We start from the raw sequence: 15129 nt of genomic DNA, 5'->3' as shown, positions 1-15129 counted from the left end.
AATGTATTCTGTACACATTCATTCCAGTGCAACTGAAGGGGCAGAGGGGAGGGGAAAAAATGCTGTCAGACAACATGACATTATAAACTACAGACAATGGGCGCTGGTTCATTTACAGCAGGTAAACTAGTATGCCTACACCTTGTACATACCTGTACGTGCATGAGGCTGTATCTGAACATACTGATGAGCCAGTAGCTCTGTGATGGATATCCGTTCCTTAGGATTTCTCACTAAACATTTCTTTACAGGAGGATAAAGAAGAAGAAAAAAAAAAGTCAGGAGTCTAAAATGGCAAATATCAACTCAATAACTTAGTATATGATGTTGGCTTGTAGTGTCATGACTAGAGATGAGCGAACGTACTCGGATAAGCACTACTCGTCCGAGTAATGTGCCTTATCCGAGTATCGCTGTACTCGTCTTGAAAGATTCGGGGAGCGCCGCGGAGCGGGGAGCTGCAGGGGAGAGCCGGGAGGAACGGAGGGGAGATCTTTCTCACCTTCTCTCCCGCCCGCTCTCCCCTGCTCCCCGCCGCAACTCACCTGTCAGCAGCGGCGCTCCCCGAATCTTTCAAGACGAGTACAGCGATACTCGGATAAGGCACATTACTCGGACAAGTAGTGCTTATCCGAGTACGTTCGCTCATCTCTAGTCATGACACAATGAGCATGATGATTTGTCAATTTTGGAGGAGGTTAAAAAATAAAATACACATCTAGAACTTACTATTTTCCCCACAAATTCTTGCAGCTTATATTCTATATAGGAAATTACTTCCTTTTCAAGCAGGAGGTGTCCTCCAAGCATCTTCATGACACTATAGAGAGCGTGCTGACAGGTATCACAGCCGTCCCCAGTCTCAATCCATTCACAGAAAGCAGACTCTACTGATGGCATTGGGGACTACCTCACGGGTAGTCCATGTCATTACAGGAACTACTACTATCTCCCGTAAAAGGAGTCATCCACATAACAGACTGTGAAGACTATACACGACAGCACTGTGTGCCCATACGCTGTCATTAGTAGGAGACATCCTTGGGGATAATGCTTCATTTTCTGGTGCACAGACAGTCCTAGATGCAGCAGATTTACTACTAAGAGGCGTACACATTTTGCCCCAGTACTTTTGTTCGTTTTTGACCGGCATATGAAATGCCAGAGTTAATCTTCTAGAAAAGGTTCACAAAAAGCAAAGAGGTGCTGGAGCAAGATGTCTCTTAATAAATCTGGTGCATCTTAGACTGTCAGGGCACTATGCTATGAACCTGTGAAGATTTTTGCACCTTTTCTAGAATTAAAGGAAGACTACTACTGATGACCCATCATCAGGATAGGTCATCACTAGTTGATTGGTTGGGATCCCGAGTGACGGACCCTAGCCAATCAGCTCAGTGGGCGCATGCTGTCAGCGCCGCAAATACACAAAGGTTGGAGCGGAAGTCTTTGCGCTGACCTCTGTGTAGTGGCCGGCACTTGTAACTGCCGGTATGGCTCTTATTGAAATTAACGGAAGCAGTATCTGCAGTTACAAAAGCCGGCCACTACACAGGGATCGGTGCGGAGACTTCTGCTGCTTCCGCTCCCACCTCTGTGTATTTGCAGTGCTGACAGCATGCGCCCGCTCATCTGATTGGTCGGGGTCCCAAGCTATGGACCCCAGCTGCTCAACTATTGCTGACCTATCGTGAGAATAGGTCATCAATCGTATTCTCCCTGGAAAACCCCTTTAAACATACTAAAATTGGTCACTTTTATGGTGGCCCCCTCCTCTCACCCTAAACTCCGCCCTTTTCACTTGCAAAAAAGTGGCAAGAGCAGCAAAAAGTTGCACATTTCTGCAGGTATATTGTGAGCAGATCTGGTTCTAAGAACACAGCTGAGAAACAGAAGGTAGGCCAAGATTATGAGGAACTTGCAGGCAGCAATTCACCGCTAAAGCAGCATTTAGATGAAAAAGTTAACTTTTCCCCAGACGTAACTGCTTTTAAGCCCAAGGTGTAAGCAACAGCATCAAGGTACCTTTACACAGTGCAACTGTCTGGACCATAAGTGCCCGACAGCCGTTTGAGCGACTATCACTCTTGTGCCTTTACACAGGAGCAATAGTCTGTCAGAGGATGGAGACGGAGTGGCAGGAGATCTCTTCACTACGAACAGGCAGTCGCTCAGGTTGGGTGATTGCTGTTTACATGGAGCGACAAGCCACTCAATAATTGATCTGTTTCAGTGAGCTGAAACGGAAGGACTAGCAGCTAGTGAGCCATTTCCCCACACGTTCCCCAACAAGGCCTGACTCAGTGCCTTGTTGGGGAACATGAGTGCACACGGGCTAACAGGCACCCATAACCACTCATTTAAGCGATTATTCCGGTGACTATGAACTAGTAAGTAAAATGTCCACAGATGCCAAGTAGAGACTGCATATTATGTTCTAAGCTGCTGTAGCCATTGACATGTTCCTACACACTTCTAAGACAAGTTTGAGGGGGCTTGTTGTTCCATCTTAATTTGCAAGACATAACTAACAAATCTTACTCTCAGCACATCCTGAAGGTCCTTCTCTGGTATATCCGGTATCTCTATTACATACATGGGGTCCAGGATCGCATGTAACTTTGTGATCTGATTAGTTATATGCTGGAATGGAGTCTTCCCATATGTCATGCAGTAAAGTATACATCCCAGAGACCACACATCTCCTTTTGGACTTATCTAAAACATCAAAAACAGGAGTCACTTCATGGAGAAGATTATAGAGAAGTGTTTGAGTAATCTTGTGCCAAACTACAAACAAAGAAGAAAAAAAAAAAGAATGTCCGAGTACGTACACACACACACAAAGTAATAAGATATAGTTAAATTCACTTTCAGCAATTTCCCGGTATGTATGCATCTTGTAGCAAGTATAGCTGCCAGGCATTAAAGGGGTTGTCCAACTTAATTTAATGTAAATAGGCTTCCTATGTGTTAAAGCAAGCAAGTTTATACTCGCTCTCACTTCTTCCTGCAGGGTCTAGCACCGCCGCTCCAGGTTTCTTCTGTGACATATTGTTGACAGGCTGCTGCAGCCAATGACAGAGCTCAGCCATCTAATACGGAGATTTGTGGTTGGCTACAGCAGCCTGTAACATACCACAGACATGCAGCAGCATGTTAACATCTGATCATATGAGTGACCTGGAGCTACTAATGCAGGAAACTGGGAAGTTTAACCGAGTAGAACCTTGTTTGGTTATTTTTACACACGGAGAGCCGGTTTGTATAGAAATTTAAGAACTCTGGACAATCCCTTTAAAAGGAGTTTTTTGTTTTGTTTTTACCAAAAACTACTTTTATCCACATAACTGTCAGGTTACTTACTCACCCACAGTAATGTCAGGTTGAATGGAGCGGTGGTAACACAAGCACGACTCCATTTAGTTCAATAATGCTCATGGAACTAGCAGAGTCCAAGCTTCAAAGTCCCTTTAAAGATAGAGGCCCCATGTATGTGCAACCGCTGCTCCATTCAATCTCCTCCACATTGCAGGGAGTGCAGCTAGCCCTGCAGCGAGGAAGAAAGGGGACATGGGACACTCATTCTCAGGACCATGAGGGTCTTAGCAACGAGCCCCCCACTGATCAGACTTATCTATCATGTGGATTTTTGACAAAACCCCTTTACTGTTGGAAATAGTGCTATAATTCAGTTTATATAGGAGCAATTGTTAATAGACCTAAATTTTCAAAAATAGTTTGTGACAGCGAGTGTAAATATAATTTAGTGCAGCTTTCATATGTGCTAGTTGAGTGCCATCTATGGGACAGCAAGCAGAAGCACAGATCCACACCCAATCACGTCCTAGAGACTTCTAACATGTGAACAGTAAATACAGCAAGTGGGAACATCATTGCACAACAGGTTTATAATTATCTTACAACTGGAAGATTGTCAAGGTCTCAGTAGTACAAGGTTTGTGGTCAACTACATCTTGACCCAAAGAGCCTTAATGCACTCTTTTACACAGACATAAAGCAAGTTTGAAAGTGGTTTTCTCACTAAAGGCATTTTTTGAATGCCCGATAGCTGGGGGTCTCACCACTGGGACCATCAGTCATCCTGAGACCAGTCCACACAAACACAATGTGAGAGGACAGGCAACTTAAAGGAGATTGCTGAGCACATCTATCTTTGCCTGTCCAGTAAAAGTGAACGGAGCAGTGGTCAAACATGTGCATAAATATCATAATGTAATTCTACAAAAATAAATATGGTTAAAGAATTAGGATTGACCTATATTCTACATTTACCCTGTCCAGATTTATAAGCAGCAAAGGTTACATAAGTGACTAGACAGCCATAGTGTCAATTATAGTGAATAAAAAGCACAAAAAACATATTAAAAAGTTTTTACCTTTGATCTAGGCCTTCCATTATCTCCAAAAGATGTATCTTTGATGGCCTCAGGTGGCATATAATTAATTGTGCCCACCTAAAAAAACAGAAAAGCCACTGAAAAACCATCTGTGGACTAATAAAGACAATTTTTGAAAGAAATGTAACTTCTTAATTAACTACTAATTAAAGAAACAAAGAAAGGTACAAAATGTAAGAAAATTCTGCGCTCTAAGGGAAGCCATACAGCACAGAAATAGGAATCTTCAAATCCTTCAAGGCAAAAAAGGTAAGAAACTTACTTTGAAGAGGTGTGCGTGCGTGCGTGCGTGCATGTGTGTGTGTCGTGAAGGATTTGAAGATTTCTAGTTCTGTGCTGTGCTGTATGGCTTCCTTAGAGCGCAGAATTTTCTTGCACTTTGTACTTTTCTTTGTTACATGTTCTGGGGAGACTAATAGGCCCCCTGTGAGCTCTCCTCTCATTGGATGCTACTCAGCATAGGGACCAGCCACCCCAATTCTTCCTCTGCGACCACAGGTGAGGCACTTTGAGACCCGACATTGGGTTCAGGTGTCCACATATTTAGTTCTCTGAGGCACTTTCATAACGAAGTTAAAGAAAAGTTAACTAGACTTTACTTGAACAAGTAAGTTTGTCAGTGTATTTAAAATCGTTGACCAACTTAATTCTTTCATATAATTTTTGGCCACCGCTGCACAAAGCTGCATAAAAACAATATATTTACTATGGTGCAGTTTCAGCACTATGGCATCTCTGGGTCTTCTGGCCCGATGAGGTCCCGTAAACCTGTCACATGGGCTTCTAATGTAGATTGGTAGATCAAATTCTAGGCGTCAGATAAGCCGATTAATATAAATAAATACCTGAGAATCTTTCACAATACTGGTTACGTCCGGTTGAATCTGGTTTGCGATTCCGAAATCTATCAGTTTAAGCATTCCATCAACAATTAAAAAGTTGGCTGGTTTCAGATCGCTGTGTACAATGCCTAGAAGATACATGCATATGAATTTCAATCCACACAATATAAACTAATGTAGCTTTAATACAAGCAGCTGAAATGCCTTATTTGACAAGTTCAAAAGAAGCCAAAATACACTGAAACATGTTATAACATCCTATTGGTTTTCAGTGTGGAAAACTTACCATCAATTTCACTTCTTCCCTAACCCTGTTCTGACATCTGTGATGCTACGGAGTTTTCTTTGCGGCAGGCAGGAGTTAGTCTCCCGACATCCTCCTATTCCTACTGCTCTCTTACCAACACTCAGCTATGGGAATGGCAGTTATACTTCGGTCTATTACCAATGCCCCATTTACATGGGACCAACTGTCGGGGTAAATGATGCCCGGCAGTTCGTCTCAGTGATGCTCACTCCTGCATACTAATAAAGAAAATGGAACAATACCTCTGCAGCGCCACCTATTGGATGGCAGTATTCCTGAAAAATCAATGTCTGACCCTTTATACAGGTCTTTAGAACAAGGATTGAGAAAACCAAGCCAGGATTCTGCTGAAGTCTTTGGAGGTAGAAAAAAAAAAAAAAAAGCACGCCACTGACGTAGGAGGTATCTGATCTGATATCTAAAAGCTACACTTAATGGTAACTGTAAGGCTATCCACCATATTGGGGAAAATAAAAGCCTGTTTTGTTTAGATTGGAGTTAGAGGAGGACTCAAACAGTAGGCCTAAGCATGTAGTCTGGAGAAAAATTGCGAACACATCACAGGGAGTTGCCGACTGAAACGGCGATGCAGGAGGTCTGGATGACTGCTCTGATTTAGACGGTCTAGTGCCCGCAGCCATATCCATGATCAAAACTGTGCACCCCAATGATAGAAATTGTAAGGTGGAACTTGACCAATCAATCGCCCAATTGCTGATATGAGACACCAACACTTTCGTATTCTAGTGTATTATGAAAGACTAAAAAAAAAAAAAAACAAAAAAAAAAACAACAAACAGGCATGCTAGAAACAGGCCCAGTCTCTGGAAGGGATTAAAGGGGTTGTCCCGCGCCTAAAGTGAAACATTTTTTTTTTGCGCAGTCCCCCAGTACCTGTAAAAGAATACTGCTGCCAGGTGTTATTTAAAAAAAAAAAAAATTCCCTTACCTGAATCGCCGTTTAGCAACTTTAAAAAATCTTCTTTCCAAGATGGCTGCCGCTGGTCTTCTCCCACGATGCACCACGGGTCTTCTCCCATGGTGCACTGTGGATGCTCTTCAGCTGTCTGAGCTCCATTGCCGATTCCAGCCACCTCATTGGCTGATCGGCACCATGTGGCGGGGGCGGAGCTACGCAATGACGCTGAGAAGGGGGAGGAGCCAGGACGCAGCTCGTGAGCAAGGACCTTACAGAAGGGGATTCCTCTCTGCGCAAGCGTGACTGTTCCTGCGACCAGAGAAGCAGTTTACTCGTCGCCATGGAGACGGGGACGCCAGCACCAGGAGGGGGTAAGTGTATAACTTCTGTATGGCTAATATTTAATGCACGATGTATATTACAAAGTGCATTAATATGGCCATACAGAAGTGTTTAACCCCACTTGCTTCTGCGGGACAACCCCTTTAATGGAAGAACAAATATGGTTGGATCTGGGGGCCTTCACTACGTCCCCAGCTCCTATGGAAATGCCTTTCACACAGGGGAAGGTCTCCAGAACATGACCAAGAGGGCTGCACCTTAGAAAGCATAAGGGTATTGTAAAGCTGTCAAGCTGCAGTCAACGACCTACCATGCTTGTGTATTGTATGAACAGCTTCCAACATGTTCTTCCAGTAGCTCTTTCTTTCCCATGGATTAATAGTCTTCTTCTTCCTGAGCCAAGTATTAAGGTCAATATTGCCACACTCCATCACCATATAGATGTGCTCTTTGGTTATTTCACTAAAACAAGAATTATTATTAATACAGCTATCCATCATTTGAAATAGTCTTCATAAAAAGAGAAACACTTACTAGTCATACAGACGAATTATTTTATCGCTGTGCTGCTGCAGTTTTTTTAAGTGAGAGATCTCATTTTGGTAGCTCTCGATCGTTTGGTTATCGGCTTCTTCCAGGTCCACATACTTTATTGCATACAAATGTTTCTTGTCATCCATGACTTGAAAGACCTGCAACAAAAGAGGGGCAAATGAAAGGGATTGAACTAAAATCTCAAGTCATTCCCTATCAATAAAGGGCAACTTTATGACTAATGTGCTTCCTACTGCTTGGACCCCCACTGATTCGGAGACAGGTGTCCCCACATAAATGAAGCAAAGAATGCATGTGTGTCCCCACTTTATTCATTTCAATGACAGCACCAGAGAATGCCAAGCACTTTTACTTCCCTGTGGATAGGGAATAACTTCAGATTTTGGCAAACCCTCTTAAAGTACACTGCTACAGGTAACAAAGGCAAAAAGAGGTTTAAATAGTATATCCGCTTATACCAGAAACCTCCATGTAAAATATCGACGTTACTACATTGAATTTGCACATGCTTGTATCTACGTATTGAAAATACATATAATTTGCAAAAACAAGAACTCAAAAATAAAGCCATGAAGAAACTGTTTTGTTCATCTCTCAAAAAACAAAAACACCAGTTTTGACTATGTAATAAATCATGTGTTGTACAAGCCCTTTTCATAGTCCAGTTCCCCTCTAAAGCTTCAGCTAGGTGGTTTCACATCTGTTGATCCGGCTGAAAACACTAGTAAAAAAAGCGCTCCAAAATCTGTACATCTGTTCCCCGAACGGAGCAGGAAAGCGGAATTCCCAGCGCAGATGTGAAAGCACCCTTAGATTAGCGCACTTCAGAAACTTGCATTGTACTAGCATAGAGGAATAATTACAGTTTAAGTATAAAATTTGGATAACTGATGAACAGAACAATAAAAAGTGAAGACAATGTTATAATGCATTCAAAATAAACCTGTAGCCAGCATATTAATAAAAGTGGCAGTATACCAGCAGTGTAAGGAGGGCAACAGCAGAATACGAAATTCAACCTAAGCAATTGAGGGCTTGACACTTCATGTTTAACTGGTTCAAGTGACACTAGAACAGATCATATGGTAGCATAACTATTTGAGGGACAGATCACACTTACTAGATTTGTTGTGCAATTTAATATTTACCTTACTTGATCCACCAGTGCCAATTTGTTTCAAAACTGCATAAACCCTTCCCTTAAGTACAATGCATTCACTTGATTGAAGAAGTGGAGCAATCTACAAAAGACATCAGTTAACTGTAAACAGTCCAGAATTGTGTCTCGTTGGAGAGACCGAGAAAAAGAAGACAAATTCAATACGATTCGGATAGATTAAACAAACATTAAGAAGCTGGTATATTACCGGTAACGGTTGTGAAGAGGAATTTGCTGGGGTATGTGGAAGATAGCTGGACCGGTTTTCACAAGGCGTAGACATCAATGATAGGGGTCCTAAAGAATTTTTCACAACAGGGGTTCTAAAACTAAATAAGAAAAAAAACGAAAAAAAAACACAACACATTTCTTAGTGGGTTTCACTTTACACAAGCTGAAAGTAAGGCTATAGATATGTGAAGTTAATGAACTACATACAAGGTAACTGAGGTTTATAAAGAACACCAAGATAACAAAACAGAGGGCTGCAGATAATGTATATACAATTACCAGTTCATATAATCTTCTGCCTGGACTTTGGCAGGAGTCGCACAAACTAACGCAGGCTCACGCTTTATGGACGGCGCAGGTGGAGACACTCGTTTTGACATGGGAAATATGCTTGGTTCGATACTCATCCTCTTTCCCTAAATGAGACATTTGTGTCATTTAACATATTCATGCAATTAGAAAAAATCATTACACAAAATACTAAATTTAATAAAGTGTTAAACATTTACGTGTGACAATTTTTTTCAATTGTTTCTGCTATTTTTTCTTTCAGTTGATATATCTGAAAAGTGCTGAGATAATTGGGCTTGGTCTCAGGAGATCTAGATTAGGCCAAATTTATAAACAAAAAGGACCAATCTACATCTATTCAGGAAACAGAGTGCCAAAATAAGCCCAATTTATTAACAGGCTTGTGCCAACTATCCTCTGCATTTTGACTGGTACAACGAACAATAATAATCTTAATTTATATAGCATCAACATATTGAGCAGCGCTACAAAACAGGGGGAATGGAAACAAAACCAGGGTTACATTAAGTAATCAATTGATGGAAACAGTAGGGGTGAGGGTCCTGCTCCAACGAGCTTACATACTACAAGTAATGGGGCGATACAGAAGGTAAAGGGGCTGGAGATGCGAAAGGTATGGTAAGGTGGAGAGTGTGGGATGCTGTACACAAACAATGGTCAGACTTAAGCCATATAGTGGCTGAATTGGTATGACTACAGGGGGTGGTTGATTACAGCTTGCAGGAACTGCAGTCAGTAGGACAGGGAGCTTGTTATCAGGCAGAGTACAAAGAAGTTTGGGTTAGGGTTTAGTGTATGCCTCTCTAAAGAGGTAGGTTTTTAGTGCAGGTCTGAAATTTTGTGTGTTGGGGATTGCCTGGACAGTTTTGGGTAGTGCATTCCAGAGGGCTGGTGCTGCTCTGGAAAAGTCTTGGAGGCGGGAATGAGAGGTTTGGGTTAAAGGTTCATTAGCAGAGCGCAGGACGCGGGCTGGGTGGTGGATTGAGGTGAGGGATGCAATGTAGGGCGGCAAATTTAAATTGAATTCTGTGCCGTGACTGGCACAGGGCAGTGGGCGTGCTGTGTGGCAGATGTCAGGATGAGATCTGCAGAAAGCAGAAACACCAGTAGGTCAGTTTTTGAGAGGTTCAGTTTTAGGAAGAGAGAAGACATAGTGTTAGAGACAGCGGAAATACAGTCAGTGGCATTCTGAAGGACCGGCGCTGTGATGTCATGGGAAGAGGTGTATAACTGGGTGTCGTCAGCATAAAGATGGTACTGATAGCCAAATCTCCTGATGGCTTGTCCAGTACGGGCTGTGTAGATGGAGAAGGGGAGGGGGCCCGAGGACCGAACTCTGGGGGACCCCGACAGCAAAGAGGAGAGGAGATAGGGCCAGCAAAGGCAACTGTGAAGGAGTAATCAAATAGGTAGGATGAGAACCAGGAAAGAGCAGTGTCCTTTAGGCCAATGGAGTTTGTGATTAACGGTGTCAAACATTGCAAAGAGGTTGAAGAGGATCAGTATGGAGTAGTCACATCTCGACTTAGCCATCAGAAAGTCATTTGATATTTTAGTACGGGCGGTTTCTGTCGAGTGCAGAGGGCAGAAGCCAGTCTGTAGGGGGTCAAGAAGAGAGTTTTCTGAGAAATGGCTTATAAGATGGGAGTAAACCAGGCATTCTAATAGTTTGGAGATGAAGGGGAGGTTAAAGATGGGTCTGTAGTTGACAACATAGGACAAGTCGAGGATCGGTTTCTTAAGCAGTGGGGATATAGTAGCATGTTTGAATGAAGAGGGGAAGATGGCAGAGATCAGAAAGAGGCTAAATATAGTGGTGAGGTGCGAGATCTCCTCTGGTCCCTCTCCCCAGTGGGTATGTGAGGGAAGACATCCATAAACAAGATCATCATAAAGGGTCAATGATTCTTCCCATCTGTCCCCACATGTCAAAATACCCCATATAAGTAAGCAAAATCCACAAATTGCACAAATATGTTTATGGTAAAGCATTTTAATGGAAAAAAAAATAAAAAAGTAAAGAAGATCCACCTCTGCTTGGAAAAGGTCACTTGGCACCTCAGGAACTTTCCACTTCCATTCAGTTTCTACATGTGTGGGTTTTGGTTGATTAGGCTGCTTGAGGATAACATTGCTATCGATTTGTGGATTAGGTTCAGGTTGCTTATTCATTTCCTGAGCGTTATATGGAGCTGTTGTAGAATCTGTATCGTCCATATTTGTGTCTAAAAATTGAAGGTGAAAAACAAAAAAACAGTTCCAAAATATACTGAAATAATGCTGCATTTTGGTCACCAATGGGTAAATAGAAATGCTACAGGTTTCTGTGAAGACAAAACTAGGATTGATAATACAGTAATACGAGTCCTACAAGACAGTGAAGAAACACTAAAAATCTATAAGAAAAAGAAATGATGTAAAAAGCACATAAAAGCAGCAAAAGTGGAGACAGGCAGACCCCTAGCCCGAGAGAGCAAAACTAACCCTAAACTGTTCTGCAATAGCATACACACCTGAGTTTGAAGGACATTAAGTAATGTGATACACTGATCCATGTTTCTTATATCTAAAGACTATGGTGATGGGGTCTGTTCCATTGGATTGGCGCATAGCCAATGTGGTGTCGATATTTAATAAGGGGTTAAAAAGTGAACCTGGAAACTACAGGCCAGTAAGTCTCACTTCTATTGTGGGTAAAATGTTTGTAGGTTTCTAACAGTTGCTATCCTGGAGTTCCTCAAGGAAAATATCTGTATAAAACTCTGTATCAGCATGGGTTTATGAGGGATTGCTTCTGTCAAACCAACCTGATCAGCTTCTACAAGGAGGTAAGTTCTCGACTGGACTGGGGAGAGTCACTGGATCTTGTGTATCTGGACATTTCCAAATCATCTGATACTGTGCCGCATAAAACATTGGTATATAAAATGAGAATGCTTGGTCCGGGCGAGAATGTGTGTAAGTGGGTAAGTAACTGCCTCAGTGATAAAAAGCAGAGACTGGTTATTACCGGTACATACTCTGATTGGGTCACTGTCACTAGTGGGGTACCATGGGGGTTGGTTTTGGGCCCTCTTCTTTTTAATATATTTATTAATGACCTGATAGAAGGATTGTGCAGTAAAATATCCATATTTGCAGATGATACAAAACTATGTGAAAATATTAACATTAACATAGAAGAGGACGCAAGAAGATTGCAAAAGGATCTGGATAAGTTGGGGGATTGGGCAGAAAAGGGGCAAATGAGGTTCAACACTGATAAATATTAGGGTATGCACATGGGCAGAGGAAAAATACATGTCACCTTTACACGCTAAATGGGAAACCACTGGGTTACACTGACATGGAAAAGACTTGGGAGTTTTAGTTAACTAAGTTTATCTGGAGCAACCAGTGTCAGGCAGCTGCTGCCAAAGCAAATGCCCCTTCAGTAATAACCCCCCCCCCACGTATATTAACTTTTTCCACAAGACTTCTGCCCTATTCAGCAATTCCAGCAACCTGACTGGTTGTTTGGTGAATCAGCCAACCCAAACAACCAATCAGGTTGCTGAAATTGCTGAATAGGGCAGAAGTGTTGTGAAAAAAGTGAATATGCACCCGACACCCTTCCTCCCCGAGTCCTCTCCTGCATAACTGAGGAGCAAGGGACGAGGATCCCGGTTGCACACTGACGTCAGAGTGTGCGCCGGGATTAGCGCTAACTGATTACCAGCGGGGAGCTGCGGCATCCCTAACTGGTAATCGCTTCAGTGGCGAGCGGCCGTCGGCACGCTGCGGTCCACATAAACTGAGGCAGTGGGCCAGATTCGGCCCGCGGGCCTTATGTTTGACACATGTGATCTAGAGGAAAGAAGGTTTCTACACTGACATAGAAGGGGGTTCTTTACTGTAAGAGCAGTGATACTATGGAACTCTCTGCCTGAGGACATGGTGATGGCAAATTTGATTAAAGTTTAAGGGGACTGGACGCCTTTCTTGAGCATTACATCACATGTTTAAGTCACTGATGACTTCAGAAGGGTTGTTGATTCAAGGATTATTCTGATTGCTAGACTGGAGTCAGGAAGGAATTTTTTTTTTCATTAAATGAGGAAAATTGACTTCTATCTCTGAGGTTTTTTTGCCTTCCTCTGGATCCACATTGGGGTTGGGTGGAGACCAAAGTGGATGGACAAAGGTCTTGTTGGCCTAATATACCATATAATTTCTTTATACCGTCTCAAGATCTACTCCTGGTTTTACCATTTAAATAAATGTGTATCAAATCTGCACTGTGAGGCCCATTTGTAGCAGGATAACAACTGGTTAAACCATACATCTATTGAGGATATGATGACAACGTGTGTATGTGATATTTGCATAATGCAGAAGGAACGTAATGCCTCCCCTGAAAGTGCAGGATCCCGGATGCATTTATTCACTGTCTAAACTGTGCAGTCTGTTTAGAAGTATTTGTTTTTTATGCCGGTTGAGCCACAGCATAGCGGTATATGTTTATTGAGATCATGTGGGCGTCACCAATTTCAGCTCCGTAAAAAAACTAGTGTTAAAGACCAGCGTCAATATCTTTCTTAGTAATTAAATCTTTACATATTCTCCAAATACAGTAGACAAATTTGAAGCTAAGCCTACAGCAATTGTATTATGCAAAAAGTAATTAATTACCCTCATCTCTTCGGACACCGATGCTTACACCGCCTCTTCTGATGATCACTGAAGGAGTCTTCATCTCTGACCTGTCTTCTGTAATCTCCTGTGGACTAGTGGGACTAATACTGGTGGATAACTAAGAAAAAAAAAGGACTGGTTGTTTGAACATTATTACATGCAGAGGAGAGGAGAGAAAAAAAAAACAAAAAAAAAACTTTCCTAATAGATCAGCTAATATCTCGCCTGTGGTGTAACTTATTTAAAGTTTGAGCCCTTTAGTTTAGAACACAGAATAAGTGCATTTTGTGCTGCACACAACTTCTTAAAGATGCATTCCCAATGTCTTCACACAAGCGTGTGCAGTACATAGGTGCGCACCCCTGTACATGCACAAATGCGTGAATGCAGGTCCATGCATTGAAGGCAATGGTCTGCCGGCACCCCTTAATTGTTTTTCAGGGAAGAGCTTTAAAAATAAGCTTTTTCCTGAAAACAAAAACATTTTAGTGTAAAAATAAAATAAAAATATACTTACCTGACCACCGCTGCCACGTCGCCCGCTGGGATTAAAGAATTCCCTGCTGCACCTGTCACAGATGTGACAGATACAGCAAAGGAATTCTAAATCCCCCGTGGGGAATAAAGAATCCAGCTGCCGGCACCCCATAATTGTTTTTCAGGCAAGCGCTTTAAATATAAGACCTTCTCTAAAAAACAAGGCAAAGTAGTGTTAAAAATAATAAAAACCACATACTCCCCTATCTTCAGCTGTCAGGGCTCAGCCGCGTCCGCTCTGGGCTGTCCCCGACTCTGCAACCCTATCTTAATTGAAGTAAATATGCAGTGCTGATAAGATTTTCTCTGCATTACTGTAACTCCAGTAGCATATAATGGTGGTTACCTTTAAATCCAATATTTATTTAAATATTAATAAATTGCTAAAATTCTTAAAAAGGGGTTTTCTCACCTTATAAAAAGATGACATAATGCCATCACTTCATGATTGGTGGGGTCTGACTTCTGGGATCCCAACCAAGTCCAAGAAACCTTAGCAATTTTCACAGAATAGAAGCACTACTGGCCATCTGTACTGGGAACTGTTCCCCGCACAGCAGGGTCAGACCTGCGTGCAATCGCCAGTCAGGAAATTCAAACCAGAAAATCTCCAAGCCAAAAGTCCATGTGAATAAAGAAGGTCTGGCAGCACTTCAGGATGCAATGAAATCAAAAGGTGTTTATTTTCCCATCATCCACAGACAGCGACGTTTCGGCTTTAGCAAGCCTTCCTCATGCTAACTCAGCTATTGAATGACAGCCGAGAGCTGCCTCTGATTGGTCCCTGCGCTGAGCCAATCAGAGGCAGCACTCACTCACCCATTCATGAA

General features: G+C 42.3%; 1 protein-coding gene across 2 annotated transcripts in view; it reads right to left on the bottom strand.

Moving 5' to 3' along the window:
- The window catches only part of TTK (TTK protein kinase), a 42179-nt gene that overhangs the window by 6809 nt on the left and 20241 nt on the right, over positions 1 to 15129 (bottom strand). For both annotated transcript variants that reach the window (XM_066604916.1, XM_066604910.1), the window contains exons 10-20: positions 13760 to 13880; positions 11120 to 11313; positions 9056 to 9192; positions 8754 to 8874; positions 8535 to 8627; positions 7366 to 7523; positions 7142 to 7293; positions 5267 to 5391; positions 4401 to 4478; positions 2542 to 2718; positions 153 to 243 (exon numbers count right to left, since the gene is read on the bottom strand). In XM_066604916.1, coding sequence (XP_066461013.1) covers positions 153 to 243; positions 2542 to 2718; positions 4401 to 4478; positions 5267 to 5391; positions 7142 to 7293; positions 7366 to 7523; positions 8535 to 8627; positions 8754 to 8874; positions 9056 to 9192; positions 11120 to 11313; positions 13760 to 13880 — 1447 coding nt within the window. The remainder of the gene's footprint in view (positions 1 to 152; positions 244 to 2541; positions 2719 to 4400; positions 4479 to 5266; positions 5392 to 7141; positions 7294 to 7365; positions 7524 to 8534; positions 8628 to 8753; positions 8875 to 9055; positions 9193 to 11119; positions 11314 to 13759; positions 13881 to 15129) is intronic.

This window comes from Eleutherodactylus coqui, chromosome 1 (genome assembly GCF_035609145.1).
Source record: "Eleutherodactylus coqui strain aEleCoq1 chromosome 1, aEleCoq1.hap1, whole genome shotgun sequence".
Classification (NCBI taxonomy): Eukaryota; Metazoa; Chordata; class Amphibia; order Anura; family Eleutherodactylidae; genus Eleutherodactylus; species Eleutherodactylus coqui.
This window is presented reverse-complemented; position numbering and strand designations above follow the sequence as displayed.